General features: G+C 46.4%; 2 protein-coding genes across 7 annotated transcripts; one reads left to right on the top strand and one right to left on the bottom strand.

Moving 5' to 3' along the window:
* Positions 1-153: 153 nt before the first annotated feature.
* TMED8 (transmembrane p24 trafficking protein family member 8) lies at positions 154-22,445 on the bottom strand. 3 transcript variants are annotated; one of them, XM_072038414.1, is made up of 18 exons: positions 22,225-22,445; positions 22,026-22,104; positions 19,767-19,896; positions 18,697-18,838; positions 18,115-18,414; positions 17,004-17,132; positions 15,199-15,311; positions 8,590-8,766; positions 6,755-6,877; positions 6,004-6,223; positions 4,971-4,994; positions 4,044-4,166; positions 3,155-3,342; positions 2,208-2,407; positions 1,794-1,885; positions 1,406-1,460; positions 616-713; positions 154-455 (listed from the first exon to the last, which is right to left on the bottom strand). In XM_072038414.1, exons 1-18 carry the CDS (start codon positions 22,295-22,297, stop codon positions 241-243), a joined length of 2,481 nt encoding a protein of 826 aa, XP_071894515.1. In that variant the 5' UTR covers positions 22,298-22,445; the 3' UTR covers positions 154-240. The 3 variants fall into 3 exon arrangements, with proteins under 3 accessions (XP_071894515.1, XP_071894517.1, XP_071894516.1); XM_072038415.1 differs by having other exon boundaries at positions 277-471; XM_072038416.1 differs by lacking the exon at positions 8,590-8,766.
* SAMD15 (sterile alpha motif domain containing 15) lies at positions 22,349-27,187 on the top strand. 4 transcript variants are annotated; one of them, XM_072038418.1, is made up of 3 exons: positions 22,349-22,482; positions 22,595-22,693; positions 26,678-27,187. In XM_072038418.1, the coding sequence occupies exons 1-3, from the start codon at positions 22,360-22,362 to the stop codon at positions 26,969-26,971; spliced, it is 516 nt and encodes a 171-aa protein (XP_071894519.1). In that variant the 5' UTR covers positions 22,349-22,359; the 3' UTR covers positions 26,972-27,187. The 4 variants fall into 4 exon arrangements, with proteins under 4 accessions (XP_071894519.1, XP_038036464.1, XP_071894520.1 ...); XM_038180536.2 differs by having other exon boundaries at positions 22,360-22,509; XM_038180537.2 differs by having other exon boundaries at positions 22,385-22,516.
* The last annotated feature ends 164 nt before the right edge of the window (positions 27,188-27,351 follow it).

The following is a 27,351-nucleotide window of genomic DNA, read 5'->3' as shown; positions in this document are numbered from 1 at the left end:
CCCAGGTGCCAAGCCAGTAATACAGCAGGGCATTTCTGCCAATCTAATGCTGTGTATCAGCTGCCCTAAGAGGGCAATACCCACAGCATTCAGAAAGACTTCACAAATCAGTGATATCCTGTGCCAAGGCAGCATTCACCTGCATATAGAAACTTGGACTGCCACATTGCTTGGACTCATTTATTGCCACCTTTGTCTTTATGCTGGTGAGGAGTCATTGCAGTTCCAGACTCATTCTGATTATCCTATGTCCAGCTGGATCTTGATTGTGCTATTGTAAAAGGTCCCGGCACAGTTGGAGCCCCCAAAGACCAACACTGTGTGCAGGTTATGCTCATCTTTGTTCTCCTTGCCTACATCCATCTGGTGTGGCGAAGTCAGATGAAGCAGCGTGTGGCCAGCTCGGGGCACAGAGCAGAGGTCATGGTGTCTCACTGTACTCCATGAAAGAGTATCTGAAGTAGAAAGGGTCTATCAATACAGGAAAAACAAGCAAACAAAAATATATTCCTAATGCATTGGGTGAAACAAACAGATCGGACTAGGTGTTCAGAAATGGCACTGCAGTCCCGCAGTCACTGTCAACTGTGGCAATAGGGAGGGAGATTCACTTACCTAGGCGAAAAACAAAGGCGTCCTGCAGGGCTCCCCTGGCATTGCAGCCTCCACTGATCAGAACCTTGCAGTCCGACACAGCCAGAGCTGCATGAAAACTGGGACCAGAGCAAAACCTAAAGGTGACTATCACAGAACCTGCTGGGGTTGCCTCAATCAGGAATGGGCAGAGGTGGGTAGACTCGAACTGCAGGCTGGGGACTTAAACCAAAGAATGGAAGTTTTCTTCTTGTCTTCTTTTGCCCTGACTTGCTGAGTAACCCTGAAAAAGCTGTTTGTTTCCCTCTACCAGTCAAGGAATCTATCAGGCCTGAAAAGCACCTCATTACCACAGAAGGATCCATCAGAACTTCTGTGTTTTGCTCTACAAAATGAGATGATAGGCTAGACGGTCTGATTTAAGTCAGTATTTTAGTGGGTGATAGAGTCTCTTTAGGACCAGCACATTTCTGCTACAAGAGTTTCTTCCTCTCTGGGGATCTCTTATACTCCAGGTACCATGGAGACCAAGCAGCAGGCAATACAGTCCCATTAGAACACAGAAGAAAATTTCCCCTAGCTTGAAAAGGCAGACTCCCAGGGATCCTAAGTGATCTGCACCCCAACACCTTACAAGCACCAAGCACAGGCTTACAAGCTAGTAGGAATTTCTGGTCCCACCGCAGAGGAACCACCCACTGTATTTTGACTAGTGGGGCACAGATACATAACTGGGTCTGATCACAGACACCTTTTAAGCCTGGCATAACATAGAAAGGACAGAGCTCCTGGGTCTGCAACAGGATCTTACCAACGTGCAGAAGGCTGTCCTGCAATGAAAGGGACTGGTGTGTACTCCATGAAACCTGAAAGACAGGGAAAAGGTAGACAAAATGTCCAATAAGTACTCCTAGTAGCATTTCTCAGCCTCGCAACTAGACAACTGCTTCAAAAGTCTGTCACATCAGCAACTTACCTTTTCTGTTACCTGTCTTCCAGAAAAGGAGTTTCTTGGTTTTCTCCATTCCCTCCCTTCTTATCCCACAAAGGGTTTCTTTAGCCTGTAATTCTCTATCTCCACTGATTAAGAAGTGTTTTTACAACGTTAATGCTGCCTTCCCATCCTGCTTGCCTCATTTCCCAGTCCTTGCCTTAGAACAGACCCTCCAGATGTGGCTACCTGGAACACACTTTCTTACCCAGATCCAGGATGTGCATGTCACTGAAGTAGAGAGAAGTCCTCTGACCGCCAAAAATCAGCAGCTTGTTCTTCAGCAGAGTAGCTGAATGCCTGATCAAAGAAGAAACAAGTGAGCCAAGTGTCTTCAGCAAGTTCCCAGAAGTGATAGCCCTAGTTCACACTGCCTTGGCTTCTCCTAATCAGCTGCAATAGCTCCCTCCATCTGCACCTGCCCCTACCCTCAGCCACTGCAACCCACAGAACCCTATCAGGATACCTAATAGCACATTACTCAAAACATAGGGCCATTTTAAGGGAGCAAACAGTGAAGAAACAATCATGTATGTTTTAAGGAAACTACACTGGGATGGGAGGTTAGGTGGGAAGAGGCTTCCTGCTCTGTTCTGGAGGGCTGGAAGAAGAGCACTCTCACCCAAACCTAGGCAGAGGCTTCTCCCCTTCTGAGATGGGCTGGTACCAAATTTCATGCTCTGGATTGAAGACGTAGAGCACATTGCTGCAGGGTCCAACTGCCTGTGATGCCGTTTTATGGGAGGTCCCTCCAAAAACAAAGAGCTCCTTGCGGTAGATGGTTGCACTGTGGTAAGTCAGCATTGGCATCCTCCCTTTAGCCTGGGAAAAGTCCAGCACAGGTTTGTTAGGAGAAGTGCATTATTTGCTGTTTGTGCATTATTTGGCCTATAGGAAAGGGGCCCACGATGTGCCATGAGTTCAGCAAGTCTCAATTTTCACTTGATTGTTTCCCCAATCAGATCTCTGCCACGCAGGCATACTCTGCATCACCAGAATGCTCTGATGAGAGCAGGAAATCAGCCTCCTACCCCAGCTGCCTCAGAACAAGACAGGGAACAGAAAGACCTCATCGCAGGATTATTCTGTAAAAAGCCATCTATTGCCAGGAAGGAGACAGTCCTTAGCTGACATGGCCCTCTGCAAGGACATGACAGAATCTAAATTGCTCAGAAATCTGCTGTGCTCAGGGCAGCTCTCTGATTTGGAAAGACCAGTTCCTCAGTATCCAACGCAGCTGTGATTGGCACCATATAGAATGAGAGGCCATTTCCCTCTGCTACTCGCACAGTCCCTCCCACACACCGCCTTCATCAGACACAGCACTCTGCAGCAACCATTTTTTCACCTTGCTTCATTCACTGTAGGCATCGCCCCTGATTTCTGCCAAGCCTGTGGCCTTTCAGCACAACTGGGATTGACAGATCCAAGAAGACTGCAGCTCAGGCAGCCTGCAGCAACAGTGGAATGGGTCTGCTGGAGTACAGATACAGGCACACCAAATGCCACATTCAGGCAGGACCTGACACCCTTCCTGGGCTTTTATCTTAGAAGAGCTGCAGTACTTACAGCCACAGGAAGCCATTTCCAGGTGACTGTGTCCAAAATGTAGATGCTGCTGTAGTCTTTGTCTTCCTTTATGCCCCCAAAGACGTAGATACGCTTGGTGTCTGGGTCATATGTAGCAGTGTGACCATGCAGGCATGATGGCATAGCATTTTCTTGCTGGAGACCCACTGGTAACCAGAAATCACTGTCTGTGGAAGCAGTGCCAGGCAGATGGTATGAGTTTGAACATGCACTCAGTTTCTCCAGATTTAAAGAGTATGTCATAAAATCTTTACTCAAGGTCTTGTTCCTTTTTATCTCCTCCTCTCCTTTGGCTCGGGGCTAGAGAAGACTTACACAGCAATGTTTCTGTGTAAGGAGTGGAGGGGAATACTAACTAGGTGGAAAGCAGAAAGGTGGCTGAGAGGATCGATGAGGTGCAGAAAGCTGTAAGGTACTGCAGTTGTCTCTCACACTTCTCCACCAGTCATCACACACACTGCAAACTGCGCTATTGCTTTTGCCCTTCAAAAATCACCCAGCTGTGTTCAGAATGCAAATGTAAGCTCCTGGAGGGCTCTCACATAGAGCCCCACAGCCTCTGAGGGCGCTGAGCTATCAGCTCAGCCTCCTGCAGCACCACTGGATGCCCAAGGACAAGGGACATCAGTGAAGAATGGGATAAAAGCAGAGATGTAGAAAAGTAATAGAGGGTGGGTGTGGCAAAGAGAAACAGTACCTGAAAGGTGATAAGGGATGCATGCTCCTGCTGAGTGACTCACAAGCAAGACAAATCCACCCAACACCTGCCTTAGCACAGACCCCGGAGGACACCCTCCCACCCAAGTCATCCTGGATTCCCATCCCCCCATTAACATCCCATTGCCTCTGACAGCCCCAAACTCCTTACCAACTTCCAGTTTCCAGAGTGCGTCCTTGCAGGACCGCTGATCGACGCCTTCCCCGCCGACCAGAACAGCCATTGCCGGGTCGCTGAGGCACATGGCGTGGCGCCACCGCGGGCTGGGGCTGCCTGGGGAGGGGAGAGCACCGTGCTGGGAGAAGGCTGAAGAGGCACCTCCAGCTCCCTTCGCTGGGGAGAACAAGGCAGCTGAGGGCTCAGAGGGGGGAAAATGAAAAAGCAAAGGCCTCAAATCTCTTCTTGTTGGGGTGGCAGGAGGCACAGCTCCCTGTGGAAGATTTTCTGTTGGCTTTGGGGAAAATCTGCTCTACTTGGAGAGTCATCTGTAGCAGAGGGAGCTAGTAGAGAGGAGTCTAGCTCAATATAGGACAAACCGGCTGCCACTTCAGAGACAGGCAGGCATGGGCAGACTTAGATCCCACTGAGAACCTGTCCCCAGAAGGATATCTCATCTGTGCTGTGCCCTTGCGTTACTGTTCATGAGAGCACATAGGAGGGCTACTGAGGAACAGCTTGTCAGTGCCTGAGACATAGCAACCAGAAGCCTAGATCTGCTTCCAGAGATATTCCTCCTATTGCCCTGTTTCTCTTCCTTTCCCATGCCAACCCCTGCCATTTGCTGAACAAGCTAAAAAAATCCTTTTCATCAAAGCCTGTTCCACATCTTATCCGCTGTCTCAAAGGACTATGCACTCAGAGGTGTGCCTGAGGTTCAAAGGGACTACGGAAGCATATTGGAGAGCCTGAAGCACCTACACAAACGTAGTGAGGACACAACATATACCCACAACCTGTTTGCTATTCCTGATCACTGGGGAGATAAAAATAATCAAGCATGAGAGGCCTGTGACACTAAAGGGAATGCCATCACCAAAATTGGAAAGACAAATCAGGGTCCATGAGACAGATCCTCACCTTGCAACTCCTCCACTGCCAGATCTGCAAAGGAAACACAAAGATGTCCCATAAGGAAAGCAGCCAGCAGCCATAGCCCACAAGTCCTCAGCTCTCTGGTTTAAGAGCGCTTTGGCCTTCCTTCCTTCCTCCATCACCCAACAAAGCTACCTCATAGCAACAAAGAAGGTGCAAGACCAAAAATCCTGAAGAAAGTCTCATCAGAAGAAATGCAGAACGCAGGTAAGCAAGGCACGTTTCCTTTGACTGCCATCATGCTGTCAGTGTTGCATTTTACCCCTCTGATGAAGGGTCGTTTCCCCCCTCTTCCCACACTGCCTATAGCAGAAGCAACTTTATGGTGAAGTTACGTTTGTCTTTGTAAGAAGTCAAGTCCCAGTTAAGTGATTTCACATGGGAAGCACTAAACTATTGTCAAGTAGTTACACACAAACTTGGTCACACCTTGTAGCTGACTTGAAATTCACACTCAGAACCTAAAGATTTCATTTCCAAACCCCTTGGCAGCTACCTTCCCACAACTGAAAAGTCAGTACAATTATACTACTTACATATATGAATATATATATTTCTTCTTGTAGTCATTGTAACTTGAATAATAACCAATGTTTTCTACAGACCAAGTGGTGGTATGCTGTTAGCAGGGGAACAAAAAGACTAATGGATAGGTCCCAGGACACTGTGGTAGATTACTTTCTTGTGCCTCAGTTTCCTCTTTTGTAAAACAAGGCTAACAATACTTGCCCTCATTTATAAAGCTTTTACTCATATGAAGAGGTAACAGATATTATGTTATAGTACAGAGTACTGGCACTAAGAGTACCCCATGCTCTATTCGTCATTTTCCCAACAGGTAAAAATTTATCAGGCAATTTAACCAGGACTAAGGAGCAGTTCTCAGTAATTCACAAGGCACAGACAAGCCCACCTTGCCTTGGAGGTGCGCTGAGAAACGCACTGGAAGTTATTGCCAGCAGTACTAGGAGACAGTACAGACAAGACCTGTAAAATACACCTGGAAGGCGCCAGTTACCTTCTGCATCAAGATCCTTCTCAGATGCTCTGGGTTCAAATAAAACTTTCCTGGGCTTCTTAGGGCAGACAGGGCTCTTCCTCCAGGCCTCACTGGGTTCTGTCTTGCCAGATGGTGACTCCAGGGCACGGGGTACTGCCAGGGTCCTCAGTGGTGGGCGGAAATCCTTCTTCCCAGGCCTGGGAGCTCTAGCAGCTATCGCTGAGCTCTGACTCTTGACCTGTGAAAAAAAGTCCTAGCTAGTCAAAGCAGCTCCAAAGAGAAAGATCTGAGGCTACTGCAGATTTGTCTGGTACTGGGCCAGAGATTAGTTTCACATTTTCAGGCTTGCTTTCCTGATAAGTCTGAAGGGCCAGCATGCCAACAACACGAGCTGCCAAACATATGCCAAACCACGCAGCCTCCTGCTGCCAGGTGCCCAGCCAGGCCTGCTTTCAGACTGCTGGCTGCCCTGGGCACAGCTCGCACAGAGGAAAGGCAGGAGGGCCATCTGTGCTAGGAGTAGCCAAGTGGACTGATCCCATCAAAGGCTGTTAAATTCAACCCATCCAAAGGCATTTCACCTGAGAGTGCAATTAACCAATTTCTGTAGCCTAAGTGAGTCTTGGACTTCAAAACCTGCTTAACCAGGCCTTCACTAAGGGAATGACAGCAAGTGCTGCTGCTAGATGTGAACTGAGCAGCTTCAAGTTAGAGAACATATACTAAGGAGGGGTGAAATAACAAGAGGAAGAATACAGAGTACACATACAGCACTAGGATCCTCCAGGTCCTGACTGAGGGGCACATTGTCAGCTGGAAGCACTGGAGACGGGGTCATCTCTGGGACCAGAAATGGGCGGGCAGGCGTGCTGCTGGAGATTCCTCGGAGCAGCTGTGACAGGACCAGTGATGGGCAGTGTAAAAATAAAAGAACAAGTGAGTTAGTTTACTAGCTGTCAGCCACAAAGGGTGAGCAAAAATAAGTACCGCAAGGGACAGGTTCCCTGCAATGGAATAGCCCATATTTTTTGGGGAAAAAAAGAAAATCAAAGCCAGACAATGAAAGATACTACATCCAAGGACTTCAGCACATGGTAAAGCAATGGTTTATGTACCACAAATCCAAGAGAGAGGAGAATTGGAACTGACCCCATACCCTGTGGCACGCCTGCTGCAATACATGGAGCATTTTAGCAAAGCTGAGTTTAGTGAAAAGTGCTAGAATATCAAGAGAGTTGAGCTTCAGTACAGACATGTATTAACAGATCTGTGTGACATGCCTCTGCCTTGAAGCACTAAAGAGAAGAAAAATAAGTGGATAGGAAATGAAGTTTTTAGTTCCAAGCTGGCAAAGCTGAAATGGTTTGTGACCCAGTACAAGGAGAGAAGAGGTTCTTGTTTCTTTTACCTGTCCATCAACAGTCAGGACAAGTTTCACACAGTTGCCTTTGTCCATCTCTTTCAAGGAGGCCATAAAAATATCCGTCCTCCAGTCACCTTCCCACACCAGAGACCTGCACAGGGGATCATGGGTTTTCAGCCCACAACCAACACCAACCAGTGAAGAATTCTTGCTCCTGTACTCACAAATAACACCCCAAGGCAAAAAAAAATCCAGCCCTCAAAGCAGCTGAAAGGAAGTTGAAAATATCACAAGAAACTATAGAGACTAGGTTACGTTTAGATGTACAAATATAATCTCATGAAACAGAACAAACTAGGAGCTGTCTCTGATTTTATTTCACTCCACTACCAAGACACAAGCTGGTCTGGGAACTCATACCACCTATAAGAGGTAAAGAGGAAATGTTCTGTACTCACTCTCCTATCCAACTAGTCTTCACAGTAGACAGTTAAAAAAAGACTTCCTATTTTAAATAGATTGTTTCACAGCCATCTGTGATATCTTTAATATAAACAATGCACCTGTGGCATTCAGTTGCATCCCACAGTCCTGCTGCATTTACCCTCTCCTGAATCACCCCAGGAGTCCCTGGTCTCCTCTATATAAAGCCAAGGGAAAGGAAAACAAGGAAGGTAGAAATCACATTTCTCAGGTCCACCTTGTCTAGGACCAGCTCTGCTTGCAAAAATCCTACCATTATCCAAGTGGTTCCCAAAGACAGAGGCTGTACGTTGCTGCACCTGCTTTCATTAGCACAGGAGTGTTTGCTGCAAGGAGCTCCCTGTAGCCCCATCAGCTGTCTCTGAGGACAAGGGGAACACTGAGGAACATGACGTGGCACCTCACCTCCTGTCCTTTTTGTCGCTTCCCCCTTGAATTTGATACTGCTCAGAAGACACCCTTTGCACCTTCACTGCTCAAGGACTATTCATTTCTGTCCCCATCCAAAAAAAGCATCTTGATGGCATGAAGTCAAGGTCTCACCACCCCTAGTGGGACAGGACAGCTGCTTCCTGACCCATACCCACCCTCAGTCCTTACCAAAGCCCCTCCAGCCACTTTCCCTCTGAGCCACAAAGAAAAGACTCACAGCAGGCTGGGAGGACTGGCAGGCTGAGCGACCTGGGGAAGGTGCCAGCAGCACCCTGTGTTTTTAGGGCACCCCAGTGACACCCACCAGCACCCAGCCCTGACACTACCTGCGGGTGGGCCCCAGCGTGCCGACCCGCTGCGCTCCGACACCCGGCGCCACCAGCACGTCCACGGCGACACTCGTGTCCGGGGAGTACGAGCTCCAGTCCCCCAGCCCAAACACCACCAGCTGCTTGGGCAGCGGCAGGGGCAGCCAAGCCTGGTAGCCCATCTTGCTGGACTGGCTGGGAGAGAAAACAACAAGGGAGAAAAATCACAGAGAAGTACACAGCAGGCTCAAAAAGACATGCAAGGGTGTGGAAACATCTTTATAGCGGGTAAGAGAGAAGGAGAAGGTTTGCTTTGGGGTCGGGACAAAGCGAACAGGTGGCCCGAGAAGGGAGCGGGGCTGCTCAGAGCCCCCGGACCTGGGGGGAGCCCGGCCCGGCCGCACCTGCCCAGCCGCCGCGGCCGCTCCCGCAGCCCCCACAGCGCGTAGAAGGCGAGGCCGCCCTGATGGGCACCGCCGCCCGCTGAGGGACCCGGACCCGGACCCGGTCCCGGCCCTAACCCGCCCCAGGCGGCGGGGCGGCGGCAGGCGGGCAGCATGGCGGCGGGGACGGGGAGAGCAGTGAGGGGCTGCGGGCCGCCGCCATTAAGGCGCCGAGGGGCGGCGCAGCTGAGGGCGTGGGGCGGCCATCAGCAGCCCCCGCCGCCTCCTCCCTGCCTGGGGGAGAAAGCCCCGAGGCAGAACTGGGGGACCGAGCACCGCTGTGTCCGTGTGCCCCTGCTTCTGTGGCCATGCCCTGGTGGCAACGAGGAGGGACAGCAAAGCGCTCTCACACCCTAAACCAGGCGCCGTCCTTCTCTGTAGCGAATTATACAGCCACACATCCCCGTCTGGGGAGTAGTTGTCTGTGATTCCTGAGTAATGTTATCAGTGAATGTTTCTTGTAGCTTGCAAAAAGAGGAGCTTGTATTCAGCAGTCAGGACTACCACCGAAAGAAGACAGGATGGGAATAAATAATAATAATGAAAAACCAGCACATCCTTTACTACGGAGTGTGTATTCCATTGTGTATCCAACCCCACCACAATAGTGAATAGCACTGCTAAGTGTAAAACTGCTGTCGATAACGAGACAACACTGAAATCAGTGACAAGACTTCAGCAAATGAACAACGCTGCCCACACACACCTGGAAAGGAGCACGGCCTCCAGGCAGGGCAACCCAGCCCACTCAAGTGAGACCTTTGCTGAGCTGCATGAGCTCAGACCATTCCTGCTGCAGTCCAACCACAAAACAAAACAAAACAAAACAAAACAAAACAAAAAAAAAAAAAACATGAAAGGGTAGGAAATGACTAACCTTGTGAAATTTCACATCATTTCTCTGCATCCCTACCAAGTTGCTTCATTGTCCTCTTGGTCTAATGCCTGAGCCATGACAGAGGACAGAGATTCATAGCGAGCTAATGGTTATCAAATAGCTTCAGCACTGCTTCTTTTATGTGCTCTTTAAAATAAATAAATAAATAGAACAGACAAAATGTGTAACTTGGCAGTCATCTATCCCTTTGATCATCTTTCTGTATGATTGCGCCTGCCCATCAATTATTTTGTAGAAAAGTTCCAGGCAAACACAGGATGAGAACAAAGACATCTGAACTTCTGCAGTACTTGTCCCAAGGGGTTTTAAAACAAGACAAGTGAGAAAAGATGGCTAAAGCTCATTTCTCATTTTGACCAGGAGGTGTTCTCTGAAGATGTTTTCTTCAGGCTATCAGGCTATATAAATACAGTCTTTGTAGCAAGATGAAGCCCAAGGTCAAGCAGCTATGAGGAAATTGTGAAGGGCACTTTTCTTTAGATAATTTCATCAGTATGTGATAACTGAAAGGATGCTTTCAAACCTTCAAACTGAAAGCTTTAGTAACAGATTAATTAGTTAGCCATAGGGGATCTCTGCAAATTGAGGTGAAAAGTACCAGTACTAAGCACTGGGAGGAAGACCATTCAAATTCTACCTGGTTAAAATTATATGAGCTTGGCTACTAGCTTGTTCCTCTCGAGTTCTTCAAATATTCAGTATAATCACAAGTGCTGCAGAGAATATGAAGAATAAAAAATCCCTGACAGTCATTTTAACAGACAGAAAAATTCCTGGCTAAAGCCAGAACCACCAGCTGACAACAGAGCATTTTCCTATCCATTTGCAACTTGAATGTTTGCTACACTCCACAGTATATCTTTAATAGCTACTGCTTCTTTGCTCATAGAAGTTTTATTGCATTAATGTTTTGTTGGAAATTCTGTAGTTTGGTTTCTCATATGAGGACATTCACTTGCTTTCAACAGGAGACAAGAGGAATGATTGCATAGTGAAAAGTTTATTTAAAGGGAATAAGTTCCAATATACTATTACAAATCAGCCACAACACATTAAATATAAACAATACAAACAAAGCCTAGAAGGAATGCAAGCACACTATAAATATATCTTCACATGTGCCCTTCAGCAAGAGAGAGTCAGTGCCACCTCTCATTAAAATATCCTGTTCTCCACTTAAAACTCATCTCTGGGGAAGAGATGAAAAGCAACAGGTTGGTGCAGAGAACTCAGTTTTGAGATTACAGGACATCATAAATATATCACATAAATAAGGACTTACAGACAACCATTACAATTCACAAGAATATACATTTGGGGGAAGAAAAAAAAAAAAAAAGCACAACCAGCTACAAGACACTCTCCATTGAAAGACTGTGCTAGCAGCCTGGAGCAGCGAGTTGAGAGCAGATTGTTTCACCCTGAGGTGAGCAGTTAGTCACTTGGGCATCATGGAGGTTGCACAGAGATCATCACCAACTGTTTAGTTTCTGAGAACAGTTCCTAAACTTCAAGGTTTTTACTTGGCAAAGCCTCTTTAGCTCTGAACTTAGTGCTTTGGCATCCAGCTTATGTAAGGGACTTGACTCACCAGTCCAGATGGCTTAAACTAGATAACCCTAACCAACAAATCACAGAAGTCTTCCTCTCCCTAACTGAGAAAAGGTACGTATTTATTGTGATGATGCTTCTGAGAAAGCAACATGTAAAATTCAGAACAGAATACAGAAATGTCGAGTGGAGTCAGGTTCACTCAGGCTGATGATCTGTCTTCAGCTGCAACAGCACAAGTGTTTCAGAATAAGATGCCAGAGACTCTTTGGAGGCAAATGTGTAATAACTCCCACAGAAAATTCTCCTCCTAGCAAGATCTGTTTGAACTCTGCAGTTTGATGTACACTCTAAAGCACTAAAGTTAGTCTGTACATACTACAAATGCACTTATTTAGATGACTTAGCACTTTGACTCCTGCTTAACTCCTGACTTCTTTCACAGTCCAATTAGCTAACATATTTAACAAGATCAGTTCACAGTTTTCCCTTCTACTAATTCAGATGTTCTGCTACATCTACATGACATTGATCATCACATATGATATTTTTCCCAGATAAGAGAATTGGAGAAATTTCTCTCCCACTTGGAGATCAAAAAACCTGTGTTGCTTTGGTCTCTCATCTGGTCTCAATACACATAAGCACACACCCCTCAGCACTGAATTTAGATGCTTCTTAGGGAAAATGGTGAATGGCCACAAGGAATGCTATCTATGTCTATCTATCTAGTGTTTTTCTGGTCCTCAGGCTTAGCATCAGCATATCAAAAGGAGTAGTCCTCTGGTGTTCCCCAGTATCTGACAGCAGCATATGATTTCCAAAGGCAAAGATCCTATGGTGCCAGAAAACTCAAACAGTTTTACTACCATCTTACAGCAACAAGGCAGTCTAACAGACAGCTTAAATCTCCAGGAATGGCCTCCTGGGGCTCTCTTGCTTGACCTCTACTTGTGTGGAGTGCTTCCCCTCTACTGGAACGGGCAGAGAAACAGGGAGAAGAAACCCCTTGGCTTAATGACATCTATGGCTCTTATTTCAGACATGCTCCCTGCTCCTAAGGCACCTTGTGATAAATCCTCTATAGAGTGGCTTTAGTTGGGGTAGAGACAAGGAGGAAGGGTATAAGCAGTGGAGTTAAAAGAAATAAAACACTCATGTAGGGATTCATTCTCTACCCCAATTCTCAGCTTACAAGAATGAGTACTTCTTTCAGCAACTGGACGTGTGACAAGGGTCACGGCTAGCCCACCCCACCGGGTCCAGCACCACAACAACTGGCCCCACTGCAGGCTGTACGCAGTTACGTGCACACAGTTACAAGGAGACAAGTGCACAGGACGGAGCCAGAAAGAAAGGAGCGTGGCTACCTTTTAGGCCGAGTTGCATAGTAACTCAACTTTCATCTCAGCACCATAAGTCAGTCAATTAAGCTCTTTCTCTCCTTAGATTTAAGCATACATTTTCATCTTATCTGTGTGTAAACGGCTCTTTAGCAATATTAATTTACATAACTATTAAATGGGTCCCAAACCTTAACTTGCAAGTAGCCTATGCCTGACACCAATAATCTTTTACATGAATCCATACTGAAGGCCTCCAAAGAGTTTGTGAGTAAATTCAGTCAGTAATGTGGTCTCTAATTAAGCAATTTTAACTCAGTCCTCAGTGAAATGCATGCATTTTAAACTCCTGCTGCTACACCACTGCTAAGGGGCAAAATAAGAGGAAACTTAACATATGACCTTCTTTGACATTAAAAAATGTTCAACAGATTGTAACAATTATTATAAACAAACAATTATACAAACTAGTTTTTATGCAAGTCCTATGCTACAGGACTATCTAATGTCTCTGGCTGAACACCCATATCTTATTTTTAGATCTAAATTATATTTGAAACAAAATGGAAAACAATTTTATGCTTTCACAAAAGCAAACCCAATTTAAAAAAAAAAAAGACTGGTTGCAAAATGCAAAAGAAGCTTATCCCTTAATTGAGCTTTTTGAATTTCTAGACACAATCTACTGGAAGAAACACATTTTTTAAAACTGATCTGAAATCTTCCTTCAGGAGAAAAATAAGAAACTTTCCTTTCTTGAAGATTAATTTCCCTCTCTGAAGCGCAACTGCCTTTTAAATTCATTTTTCTTTCTAGACCCAAGGTCTAGTTCCATAGGTCTCCAATTAAAATAAGAAGGGCTTCCATCACTGCCTCAGCAGATAGCAGGATTAGATACAAGTCCAGGAGACACAGAAGGCAGAAAAAAAGACACATGAGAAACAGAATTATTTCTTTGAACCAACTGTGGGTTCAATTTTGAATAAGAATGGCTGCTGTTAATCACTAACCATACAGCCAAGCTAGTTAATTTATCAGAAAATGAATAAAGACTACATATCCTTCCAAAGAGAAGTCGTCACTTGGATAATGAATGATATTTGAATACCTGAGAAACAACATATTCATGTAATGTGGAAATTAAAGAATAAATGAAGAACAATTATCCTGTACAACTGTGAAGCTTCTGTTTCCTGCAGATGAAATATTCCATGTCTAAAACTATTTTGTGTTCCTAAGAGATACCAGATACATCTGGGAAACAGAAGTAGCAAAATCACACACAGCAAGCACTTTCAGTTCCACTGCAGCAGGCCTCTTTATGGGCACAGTGTTTGCAGGACAGGCACATACGGATTGGGATGCCATACCGTATTCAATGCTACTGTTAAGCTTAGGTCGGTGGGACTAGGAGATGGGGACAGTTCCAAACAAGTGACCTGAGCCTCATTAAAACGTTGTCCCATGCTTCAGAAAGCTAGAACTGAGCAATAGGATCACCACCTACGAGGCAATTTATCTTCACTAAAACCACTAACTAATACCTTGATAACTTGCACATAGTATTTGTTTCGGTAAGCAGCCAGAACGGGTAGCGAGGCAGGCCTTATTAACCTCTTACAACATGACAAAATGTGTTTTGAATTGTGATATAAGCAAAATATAGATGGTGTGGGGGGGAAGTGGCTGTGAATTAGCAACATGGAGGCCACATTATAGGGGCAACAGTTCTTTAGTGGTAATAACCCGCTAGTACAGATTAAGTTGTGTAACTGAGGGTCGATAATTCTAGAAAATCTAATGTATGTACAGGTCAAAATTCCTTCTGTGATAAAAAAAAAAATCCTAATTGGAAACCAGATCAGGTGCCAGACAGTGCCTCATACATTAACCAGCAAGCGCACACAGCACCCTGCAGATCATATCAGAAAGGACCAAAGGCAGTCATCAAGTGGGGTGACACTGTCGTTTTTGCAGGCAGACTGCAAGGTCTTTTCTGCCATCTTCTGCTTAGTGTCTAAGAACTTGATAGGCAACAGAAGAAAAACGAGGAGAACCTTATGCAGGTTGCTCAGGCCTGTCTCAAGTGCTGTACAAAGGCTGTGGCATGGTCCTTTCTCTCCCCAGGAGGGGCTAAAGGAAGGAACAGTCCTCCCTGGGCTGCTAAATGAAAGATCACCTTGCTCTGGCAGATACCAAATCCTACTGTTCTACCTCCCTGTAAGATTGTCCTATGCTTCCCTCTACTTGAATAATGCAGCTTTGCAGCTCCCCTCTTGCCAGGTTTTCTCTCTCCTTTGAGAAAGGCAACTGCTTTTCCCCCCATCACAGGGCCCAGAGTGGCAACAGCTCAGCTGCTTACCCTGATCAGCCCTGCTCCCTGCCTGCTCACCCTGAAAGTAATTGTGGTCCAACCAGTCTTCTGGTTTCCACTCTCCTGTGCTCCCAGCTCGGGCTGCTCCACTGTTAACGTCTCTCTCACACCTTCTTGACCTCCTAAGTGCTCTGGGGTAGTGAAAAAGTAAGCAGAGATAGTAAAAAGAAGAGCTTGAATATAGAGCAAATTGCACAGCATTACCATATAGCCTTAATAGGAAATACGCAGCCCTCCTAGGAGAGTTAAATCTTTGGCTTTAACTACCCAAAAATCATTTTGTCCATTGTTCCCTCTCAATAGAAGGAATGGACCAAGTAGAGGTGCTTTACCTGGAGGATTTAAAAATAAAACTCAGAACTCTACCAGAATCACCATGCAAACAGCCATTTTGTGTCTCTGCAAAGAGGTATCAAAATGTAAATACAGCAGTATTCTTAAAAAGAGCATGATTTTAAGTTAAAAGTAGTAAAATAAACACCACTTACAGATAAATGTGATTTAAAATTAATCTCCGAAGGATTAACTTAATCCTTGTTCAGCTCTGCCAATACTCGAGCAGACAGTGATTACTAGTGCCATCGCTAGCCACCAAAACAGGCAAGGAACTCCATCCTTTACCACATGGTCAGGGTTTGCAACGGCCTAGCTGATTCTGGTTTACAGAAAGGTTTGGTTAAATTCCATCCCTTTTGATTTTCTGAGCAGAGATACTCGTTTGCAACAATACCTTTGTAACAGAAATAGCAGCTGACAAACTACACTTCCCTGGGGAGCATTTTCCTTGCTACATATGCTATTATCCAGCTGGCAGCAATACCAGTGAACAAACATGCTGCTACTGAGAAACATTTCCTGTATATTTATTGGTTGTATCCTAGCCGTTTCGTAATTACTCAACACAGCAGTAAATCATTTCTTCTGTTTTACATCTGGATTACAGGAGGGGAAAAAAAAATAAAAATCTTTTGGTGGTCACTGGAGCTTTAATCATAACTTTTATAACCCTCTAATCAACAGCTGCAACATCCAATTTTTAATCCATAGGAAAGTTTTCCCATGGACTTCTGGTTGTGCACCTTCCTCCCCAGCTCCCACACCTAACTCCTAACCCGACCGGAGGTTGGGGCTGGCTGTTGTTAGCACGGCCTGGCCACCAGCACTGGCTGCCACTGGCCATGCTGCATCCCCTCCCATGAGGATGAAGGAAGCACTGGCTGCTGGTGACATTAGTGGTGGCAGGAGATAACATTATCAGTGGTTAGGAGCCAAGCCAGCCATGCTTTTGTCTCACTGCAGCTGACAGCTGCCCTCTAGTGATCCAGATGCAGCAGAAGAGTCTAAAGAATTATTTACAAAACAGTAACATATCAAGAATATTTTGACTTCATTTCGTACCAGTGCAACAGAACGAAACCGTGACCACCTGAACCTGGCCTCCAGGCATTTACTGGCTCCAACAAAGCCCAGCCGCATGCCCGCACAGAGCAGGACTTGTGAAGTTTTACAGAAAGAACAGCTGCCCACGGACAACCAGAGTCACAGCCACCTTTCTCCACTGGGACAGCCGGGAAGGAGGATGCGAGGAGAAACCAGGTTGTGTCTGAAGAGGAGGTGGCAGAGTTGTGCCTTGGTTCTGTCACACAGCAGTGCCCATCGGGGAGTACCAGGGCTGGGTGGCAGCCTGCCATGCTCAGTACTGCCTGCCTGCCACCCCTGCCCCTTCCCATCCCTTCAGCTAGTGTAATAGACATGAAAGAAGAGAGTCTTATTGCGGAGGAGAGAGTAGGAGTTATCAAATTTCAGCAGGTAGATGCCCTCGCCTGGGTAGTCGTGGCTGCCTGCCTGCACCTCCCGGTGGCTGTCCCTTCGGTACACAGGCATGATCTCTCCGTAGCGGTTCCGCAGGTAGCTCTTGGAGCCCCTCTCCACATCTCCAACAGGGGCGAGTCCTGAGTGGGAGAGAGTGGAGAAGTAGGACAGAGCCTGTTAATCTACTAGATGGTCCAGAAAAAGATAAGACCAGATTACAGAGACACACAAATATATGGAGAGCTAACTACGATAGCATTACACACAGTGTCTGCCCTGAGCTCTCTGCCAATACTGCTAACAAAGACCCACTTTCCTTACCATGGCAAAGGACGTGCTGAGAAACAGTTCTCTTGGGAAGACAGCATGCATTTGCCTGCCAGCCTGGCCTCCTCTCCCTGGTCTTACCTTCTAAACAGCTCGCTCCTTTTACACGTGTTACAACAGGGACTCCATAAAGTGGTCCTCTGATATGGACATGGAGCAAAGGAAAGGCAGGGAAGGTCTTAGCTATAACCTCACAGTGTTTGTACATCCTGGATTCACTTCTCCAATAAACTCCTCACATAAGAACCTATGTACTTTGGAGAACTTGCAAGATTAATTTCAGACAACAAACCCCCAGCTGCACTGGTCACAAATATGCTTCAGACAAAGAATAGGTAACGTGCTTTTCACAGCTACAAGGACACAGGCAGCAATCCTCCGAAATGCAGTCAACAGGAGCTCCTGCTATACTGGGAAAAGAAAAAAAAAAAAAAAAGAAGAACCTTTTTGCTCCCACCTGCCACCAGAAATTTGTCAGCCTCAGAGGCTGAGCAAAACACTCAAGTTAAAGTTTCAGACCCTAATCTCATTATCGGCTGGAAGCTGAACAAGTGATTTCTGATTTTTTTTTCGGCTTGTTGGATTTCAGGAATGTTCTTGGAGAACAGCAGCCACTCACATATGCTGAAGCAGGAAGGGTTAAATGCTTTCTCACTACAGCCTAACCAAAACCCAGAAGGCTGCAGAGATAAGCAGTCTGGGTAAGCAAAGTAGATGGAAGTTACAGCATCTGAAAGACACTCAGCAGCATGGCAACAAGTGCCAAAAATCAACCCTCATGAGCTTTGCACCAACCTTCGATTTCTTCTTCCTCCTCTTCATCCTCCTCATCACTGGATTCGCTGACCTGAACAGTAATGGCAGTGCTGGTAACAGTGGTCCAGTCAAAATAGACTCCAAATCCAATGTCGTAGTCGTCTGTAGCAAACTCCCAGCACAGACGTTTCCCATCAGGATGGGTTGGCACACGGACCGTCACCACCTCGCCTCGCTTCACCACCATCCTAGCATTCTTCTCCTTTCCCATCTTGGTTTTGAATTCCTTCATCTTCCCCATGGTCCATGTAGTGGGTGGAGCCAGAGGGGGAGGCTGAGCTGAGACAAGGGAGAAAGATCAGCAGCTCATCTTACTTTTCAATACCGACAAACTGTTATATGAAAACAGTGAAGCTACTTCTGATAAGACTCTTTTATTCTGGAGCCTGCTCCCAGAAGCAGATGTGAAGTTTTCACACAACACTAGCCAACAACCCACACTTCCAGCAGGAGTCAGCAGTGTCTCTGACACAACCTCTGCTCTTCTCTGGCCAAGGCAGGCACTTGCACTTTAAAAGTGCCCACAGAGTCATTGACAAATGGTGTCCTTTCAGGCCTCACCTTTCCTCTGCTCCCCAAGGAGGTCTGCAGTCTCCAGCTCAGCTGAAAGGATATCCACAGCACCAGTGTGATCCGACTGAATCATGACGATATCCCCTCCTCCTTGGTGTATGTGGTAGTTGGTCATTCGAACAACAGCTTCCTGCACAAAGCACAGAGTCACAAAGATTATCACAGTAAGAAAGTCCTCAGCTGGACTTAAAAAAAAATCAGTAATAATCTAAAAATCTTTCTGAAGTCAAGTCAGATCCTGCAGAAGCTTCTGTTACAGCTGAAAAGAAATGGCTGGCTCTGAGGCATCTCTGCATTATTCCACAGCACCAAATTCATAAACTCTGGAGAAAAACGCTGCATTAATGTCACAAATTACAGACCCCTCAGCCTCCCCAGGAGTCTGGGCAGGCACATGTTTGCATCTGCCTCAGAGCTGTCATCTTTCAGCAAAGCAACAGCCTTGCAGATTTAGAGGACTACTCTTGGAAAGCACTCCCAAGGCACTGCCTCTCTAGGGAGAGCTTTTCAGCTCTGTCTGCATTTAGACTGCACCATGATCACACTGACATTCACTGCATCCTGGGTAAAGGTTCATCTGGTTTATTAGTGCCAGCCCTCTCTCCTAATGCATAAAAATGCACAGCTCCTGAGCTGCATGCTACTTGCAAAGTATTTCCCAAATGTATTTGTAGTGCAAACAAATTGGCTGCTCACCAAAAGAAGCAAAAGATGGCAGATTCCCTTCAGCTCCCTCTCCCATAAATCCGCAAGAAGGGGATCCCAAAAACACCCACACAAGATGCAGAAGGTGAAAATAACCTTGAAGCCTTAGCAAGCCGAAAACTGCAGGGAAGTAAGGACTAGCCAAAGACACAAGGGATTTCACAAAGCTGATTGATAACTGTTACTTCCCACTAACGTATAGAAGAAATATAATCAAATCTACATTAATATTATTTTTATCTTAACACAATCCTTAAAGCCTCTGTCCCCCAGTCATTAAGCACAGCAGTAGGGTGGAAGAAATACTGCTGCACCTCTTTCCTTTCTGTTCAAGTTAAGAAACCCCCACTTACCTCTTTGGTGGGCTCGGTTTGGTCAGGCAGCTTCTCTTCTAGTTCAGCTGCTTCCTGGTCCTTCGAAGTGCTACCTTCTTCCTTCAAATCCTCTGTCGCTCCCACACTCACAGGCGACCTAATCTGCGACCTCTCGGAGGAAGAGAGCACTACAATTTAGCACTTACACCCAGGGCACAAGTGGCAGAGTTCAGCCGTGACAGGGGTCACTCTACTCTGCAATTGGAATTCAAGGGGACAGAAGGCAAGCAGCTTCCAGCGGTCAGCACCCACCACCTGTGCAAAGAGCCCCCCAACACCCCACTTCTGTCCTCATCTCCACAGGAGGAACTCACTAACACTGTACGAAGCACAGAAATCAGCAGTAACTGTTTCTGCTCAAGAAAGGACAACTTCTGCTGCGCCAGCTACTACTTGACATCTGCATATTCCAACAGAGGCCAGCTGGATTAACGAAAGGATTTGAAACAGTTTGGACAGCCATCCCGAAAATGCCCTCAGTTTAAGTGGTCCATCACACCTTTCCCATTAGCAATCCCAAGAAATACAGAGAACACACAGGTCCCTTTCTGCTGCGTGCAAATATGCCATACAGAAAAGCAAGCCGTAAGTCATACAGGGACAGCACAAGAGGTCCAAGATCTGCACTGTGACAAGAGGAGATGGACGTGTCAGAACAAAAAAGAAAGGTACAAAGAAGTAAACGAATGAGCAAGAAAGGAAACAACATCCTTGACATTCTTTCTCTTGTGAAGATTTTTCTAAATGACTGTTTAAAAAACAACTTCCTGCATGTTGTATATAACTGGAAAGAGTTGTCATCCCAAATTAACTCAAACGGATGCCAGAACAAGTCTTCTCTGCCATACTGTTAGACACTATGCGAAACCTCCTCGAGAAGCAACCTAGTCTTTAGTAACAGTTTCCTTTTTGAAAAGTTCAGCCTTCTCTCAGCACCACAAGACTACTGTAAACTGCCTCTGTCTGAAGAATCGTAAGTGTGAGAACACAGAAGTAATGAAAACTATGTATGTATTTCCTCAAATTTCTCCTTTCACAAAGAACAAATATTTTCATTAACAAAAGATCAGACTATCAGTCTAGTCTGGAACAGTTAATTTTATTTTTTTTTTAATCGCAGCTCAACTCAAGAGATATTCCGTGCTGCATCTGTACAGGTGGCCAGCACAGGGCAAATGTGACTTTTGTTTCCAGATCTGTACTCTGACTGAAAGAACGTACAAGCTCTGTGAGCAGATCTACAAACAAAATGTTCAGCCAATTCCTCTTGAATTAACCCTTTTGGACCGTCACCCTTCCTTTTAAAGGAGATTCAACTTACACAATTTATCAGGTAACTTTCATGAGTATCCAGCATCTACTGTGGCCATTCTGCTCACAGCCTACATTCATTCTTTAAAGAAAATTAGAGAACATAGTAAAGAGTGCTACAGGAACACATTTGGAGTCAAGAAAGTAGATATCAATATCATTTGCACCAAGCCAAGATGACATCAAACTGCTGTTTTACTAACTAGGGTCATTTGCTGATTTTTTCTGAATTTTCTTAATGAGGTAGTTATTTAATGAATTGTGTGATCTTCCGCCTGACAAATTTAACTTGCAAATTTCTAAAATCGTGCCACATGCAACACATGCATGCTGGTAAGTGACAACTCCACAGCACGCAGTGCTTGTGCTTGCAGCCAGCAGGCTGGCCACAAGCACCACCTGCCCAACAGGTAATGACGAGCCCCACGGCTGATAAGGAGGCTGATCAGCAGCATGAAGGGAAGCGTGACGTGAAAGACGAAGGGTGAAGAAGAAAAAGCAAACAACACTGTCAAAAAAATAAATGAAAAGCAGTAAGATGCATTTTCTAGCTCAGCTTTCACCAGAACCATACAGGGTGGGAATGCTTAATTATTAAGTTGTCCTTCAGTGAGAGCAGGGCAGATTTCCTGCGGAATTAGTTCATGTAGTTCATTAGCCCCTTAGTTCTCGCTGAATACAAACCCCCCGGCGTTCCCTGCAACCTGACTGAGCCTGGGATCTGAAGAGGTGAGGCACGAACTGCACTTGGCTATTTTGTAGGCTTTGTAACACCCTGACGCCTACAGGAACAGCCCCTCCAGCACTGATTCCCGCATACACCGCCTGAAAGCCGACAGCTGTGTCCTGTCCCCCCTCCCCACCCTGACAGTCTCCGCTGTGTGCCGAGGCGGGGGCGAAGGGCCCGCAGCCCGGGGGGCTCCCTACCCGCACTGCGAGGCGCTGGGCTCCGAGGGCTCCCCCGGCTGCTCCTCAGGCTCCGTCCGTGGGGCTGCATCCTCGTTTCCTGACCGCAGAGAGAACACAGGGCGAGATGGAACAACCCCGCAGCGCTTCGGGGCGCTCAGACACGAGGGAAACGCACCCGCACCGCCCTCAGCCCCCGCCCGCCGCCCCCGCCCCGTACCTGAGGCGCCGCTGAGGCCGCCCGGGGGCTCGAACCGCGGTCCCTGGGGGGCTGCGGGCGGCGCGGCCGCCATGGGCACGGCCGAGCGGAGCCGAAGCGCCCCGCCGGAAACAGCCGAGCGGAGCCGGGGCCGCGATGGCGCGGGGCGGCCGCAGGAAGCGCCGGTTGCCGGGGGAACGGGGCCCGGCGGCACCCGGCGGCCGCCATGGAGCCCGCGGCCCCGCCCGCCCTGCGCTGGGGCAGCGCGGAGGTGGCCGAGTGGGTGTCGAGCCTCGGCTTCCCCCAGTACGAGGTGCCCGGCCCGGGGTGAGGGGTGAGGAGGGGGGGCTGAGCCCGCGGCTGACCCGCTGCCCGCTCCGCTTCCCCTCAGGAGTGCTTCAGAGCCAACGGCATCAGCGGCCGCCGCCTCGTCCTGGTGACCTGCAGCAGCCTGCCCGCCATGGGCGTCACCGACTTCGGCCACATGCAGGTGCCCCGGCTGCGACACCCTGCCCGGCCCTCAGACGGGTGCTCCGCCAGGCCCCTCAGCCTAAGGGCGGCTCACGAGTCCTCGGGTGTAAAGCCATGGACACCGCGTGCCAGCAGTACCTCAGGAGCTTGGCCGTGCAGTTAGCCTGCACTGCTCCTCCGACCCCACAAAAACCCCTAGCGGGGTGCACACGGCTTTCCTAGAAACTCCCTCAGAATTTCTTCTCAGTAGTTTTCCGCTTGCTGATCTGACTTGGTTCGTAGAGCATCTATAAATCTGGGCAGCTTTAGCGTGCTGCAATTGAGGCACAGTTCTCAAGCAGCAGAAGGTCAATTTGTTATTGCTTCCTTGCTTTATGCCCTGCTGAACAACATCTTGGCCTCTTCCCTGTTTTATAAACACGTAATTTTCCTTTCAAGCTGTCCTTTCTTTAACAAACAACAATAGTTAGCTCTTAGTTATAGTCTGGCCTTCCAAGGATTGCTAAAAGTTTCAAAAAGAAGCATTTCATATCTAAAATATATGTATGACATTTTTCTATCCTTTTATATTCATCGAGTTTTCACTAGAACCATGGCGGAGGAGCGTGTTCTTGATCTTTTATTGCCTCATTTAGGGGTGATAATAGGAGGCAAGAAACCGTACCTGAACAGCTCATTGCCTAGGTATTACAGCTCAGTATTTGAAACACACTAGTTTACTCTTCATTAAACCACACTGTTTTTTTTACAGAATAGTGTAATTATATTAAAATCAGCAGAAGCGTAGTGGTATAAGATATTAGAGATTCTGGTTATGAAGTTTAGGTTAACACCAAGACAGTAAAGGACCCACTAAAACTTCTAGCTTTTGTGATTATTGTTTTGGTTTACTTCACATTACAGCTCCAAACCTCACCCAAAGCAGGCTTTAGCCAAAGGAGATGCGGATTGTTGAAAGAGTTCTTGCACATGCCTACACTGTGGAAGCAGCACAGGTGTTGCCTGTGCTTTACAGAGTGTAAAATGGAGAAATTAATAGCAATTTGTCTTTCTCTTTCCTGGGATCTGTGGTTTGACTGCTGTGGCTTACAGTTACCACACCCTTAAAGTCAGCAAACACAACAGCTGAAGATAAATACTAGCAAAGAGGTATCTAACAATTAGCATGTGCCCTACAAAGCAGTAATCATCAACAGAGAAGCGTGAGCTTAGGTTTGTTTGAACAGATTCGAGAGAGAGAGATTTCAGAGCCTTTAGTGGTGCAGCGATGGACCCACTGTCTGAATCACAGGCATCTACTGTTGGCTGTGGGTTTGGTTGTGCTGATCTCATGCTCCCCCTTAAATGCATTCTTCCCTTTGACATCAAGCTGTAGTCTGGTCTCTTGCAAAGTCGAAGGGCTGTACCTTGAATCCAAACAGAGGGTAACATAGGCCAAAGCAATCTATTTATGTACCAAAAAAATCTATTTATGAACCAAAAAGCACTTTAAAATAACAAACATAGAAGTAAACCTAGTAAAACTGCTTTAGGCTGATTTATGTTGTTGACGTTAGCAGAGATGCAGCTAATACAGAAGGATCAGGAGGAAATCTGATTTGGGATCAAAAGGCACTAGCTTTGAGCAGGAGTCTCAGTTCAAAGCAGGTATGCATACACCTGGTGTCAGAGCCTTCCGAGGCTACAGAGCATGAACACAGAGACCTGGCCTGAGATGTGAGCTCAGACTGCAACAGTGACTGCAGTGAGCATCAGCATCCCTGGGAGGTCCTCAGAGCTCTACAAAAATAGGAGCAAAGAGAAAAACACCAACTCAAAATCATGTGAAGGAACTAAGACAAGCCCAGGAATAAAACTGAGGTTTTGCTTCAGCTGCAAACTAACTTTGCTTTAGTTGCAGGCCTGTCTTTTGTTCCTGTTTTCAATATCGGCTGAGAAATTGAAACTGACTACACAAGTAATCCTAAAAAGGAAAATGTAATAGAAAGTTCAACTGATAAAACAGATCCAAAAACTTTACAGATGTTTCCTGGAAGAGCAAAGCTCTTCACAGAATAAGGACAAGACTCTGGGTCACAGATGGGAGAAGTTATCTGGTTTTAAAAGAAAGGTGGTATCCAATTGCATTTTTTTCCAGGAGTTAGAAGGGATAATTTACCAAGTTGCAGTACTTTGAGAAAGCAGTCTGATTCTGCTAGAACTGATTCATTAATGCCATTCTTTATCAGAGCAAGTTGACTTAAATTTCATTTTCTTCCTTCTCCTTCTCTGTAATGGAAACCACAGAGGGACTGGAGGCTGCAGTTACTGAGCCAAGTCGTTTGTTTCGCATTGTGATTTACAGTTGCTTTCCCCAGAGGACACAAGGTAGAAGTTCAGATAACCTGGGAGAGGGAAAATCTTTATGCTCCAATGAATAGAGTCTGAGCACTGCTTTTTTATTCTAGAGCACCAAAAAGCACTTTCACCGCTAAGCTGAACGATCTTCAGTCTTTGTTTGGAATGGAATATGCCACCACAAGTATTGATTAGCACCACCAGTTTGCCTGTTGATCAGAATCGAAGGCATCAAATTGCAGTGGTGATTTTTTCCAGACAGCCACCTTTCAAGAGTATTTCTAGTGCAAGCAATCGCAATCTTTGTAGTCAGTCATTGGCACTTGCCAAAGGTGGCAAGTATTTTACATGCTTTTTAATCCTCACCCTCACATCGGGATACAGGGATTTTGTATGGTGGTTGTTTAACAGCTGAGAAACACTAAGCCACAGGCTAGGAAATCAACTGCAAAGCCTGTTATTTCTCCTGCGGAAACTGAAGAAATTAATCAGAGCTAGAATAAGTGATAGCTGGCATAATTCAGCACGCTTGGAGATGAGTCTCTTTCAGTAATGCTTTCTGAAGCTTGTAAGTGATTTAGGAACATCTGACAGACTTCGGTGGAACCTAGATGTGCTTGCAGACCATGCTCTCCCCTGCTGTTTGTGTTTTCTAACTCTACCCTGCTCAGCTGGAACCCAGGTTTGCAGAGCTCTGAGCAAACTGGGGCCCACCTGGGTCTGTCAGTAAGGGTGGACTGGGGCAGGTGCAAAGGTGAGGCCGTAAACCTGTGTGCAGGGGCACACCAGCTTCCCAGTAAGAAATATCAGTGAAAGGCTGTAAATAGTCAAAACCCAGATAGTTACCATAGAAATTAGCATGATAGCATCGGTTCAGTGACACAGAAACATTTTGAAATTAGGGGAAATGGCAGTTTGATACAGAACTCCACATTACATTTTGTGAAAGCTGCTCAGCATGGGCAGGTGAAGTTACTGCTGGTTTTAATTCCACCATGTTGGTATTGAAAATGGTATCAAAACCACTGAAAATATCACTCCAGCGTTCTTTTGATTTCAGACAAGGTTCTTCAGTGTCAAGCCAAGGCTGGGGGAAGGTTTTGAGGAAATACTGTGAAAGATGAGTAAAACCTTGAGAACTGCATTTCAAAGCCTTAGTCAGATCAGGAGGGTACGTTCTCAGAGGTGACTCAAAAATAACGGCAAGTCTCTTCACTGAGGGTGCCAGGTCCAGCCGGCTCTTACAGCCACTCACCCATGATTTGAGCAATAGGGTTTATTGGTTTAATTGGTTTTTCCACCTCTTCTTCTGTGTATAGACTGTTGTTGACAATGTAACTCAGCAAACAGCAATGTTTTTGCATTAGGCAGTATAGGCTCCAGCTCAGTCACCCATAACTTGTTTGTTCTGCAAGTGCAAACAGGAAAGCCAAGATATTTGTGCCACTAAAGAGAGCAGCTCTGATGCTATCACCCACAGCAAATCTGGAGAACGAGAGGTCTGCTCTCCTTTTTCAATGTCATGCCAAGATCATGGCCCTTCTGAGTTGCAAATTCAAGAGTGAAAATGTTCCAAAATTCGGGAACTCGGTTCATTTTTCTGCTCAATGAATGATATATTGCCCTGTGAAGTGAGAATTCCTGATATTTTTGTCTTGTATTTCAGGAGATTTCACGACATGTGAGGGAGCTGCTGGGGATCGAAGAGCCAGTCTTCAGCAGATCCATTGCCCTCCCGTACAGAGACAACATGGGCCTCTTCCTGGAGCAGAAGTCCCGATCAGGACAGAAAGCAGATGCCCTCACTTTCTCGCAGTTTGTCCAAGAAGCAGGCCTGGAGCCCTATAGCACAGTTCCTCCTTCGCAACAAGCCCAGGCTGGGTTAGAGGCAGACGCTGTCCCTTTATCGCAGGACACCCAGAGGCAGGATGAGAGTCACACAGAAGTTCCACCTTCGTAAGAAGCCCAGCTGGGACAGCAGTATGTACCCTTATTACCTTGTAGTAAGGAGGTACAGTTCCACATTCTCCCCATACCACAACAGCCCATTGCAGCTCTTAGCTGTTTGATTACAACACATCCCTACACCAGCTCTTTTCCACGAGGATTTTCTGCAGTCCTTCATTTGCTTCCAGGATCTAAGAGAGGCAGAACCCATAAATCAGTCATGAATTTACCACTGTCTTTCCTTTCTGTTTTACTGTTGATTAAAGAAAAAAAAAACAACAATCATAGATGTGTTTTAATTACCAGTTTCTGCCATCAATGATCTGAAGGGGCTTAGTTACAACACAGACAACCAATCCCTGTCCTCATCACGGAAGTGATTTCCTGTGAGAC

This window comes from Anas platyrhynchos, chromosome 5 (genome assembly GCF_047663525.1).
Source record: "Anas platyrhynchos isolate ZD024472 breed Pekin duck chromosome 5, IASCAAS_PekinDuck_T2T, whole genome shotgun sequence".
In the NCBI taxonomy this organism is placed as follows: Eukaryota; Metazoa; Chordata; class Aves; order Anseriformes; family Anatidae; genus Anas; species Anas platyrhynchos.
This window is presented reverse-complemented; position numbering and strand designations above follow the sequence as displayed.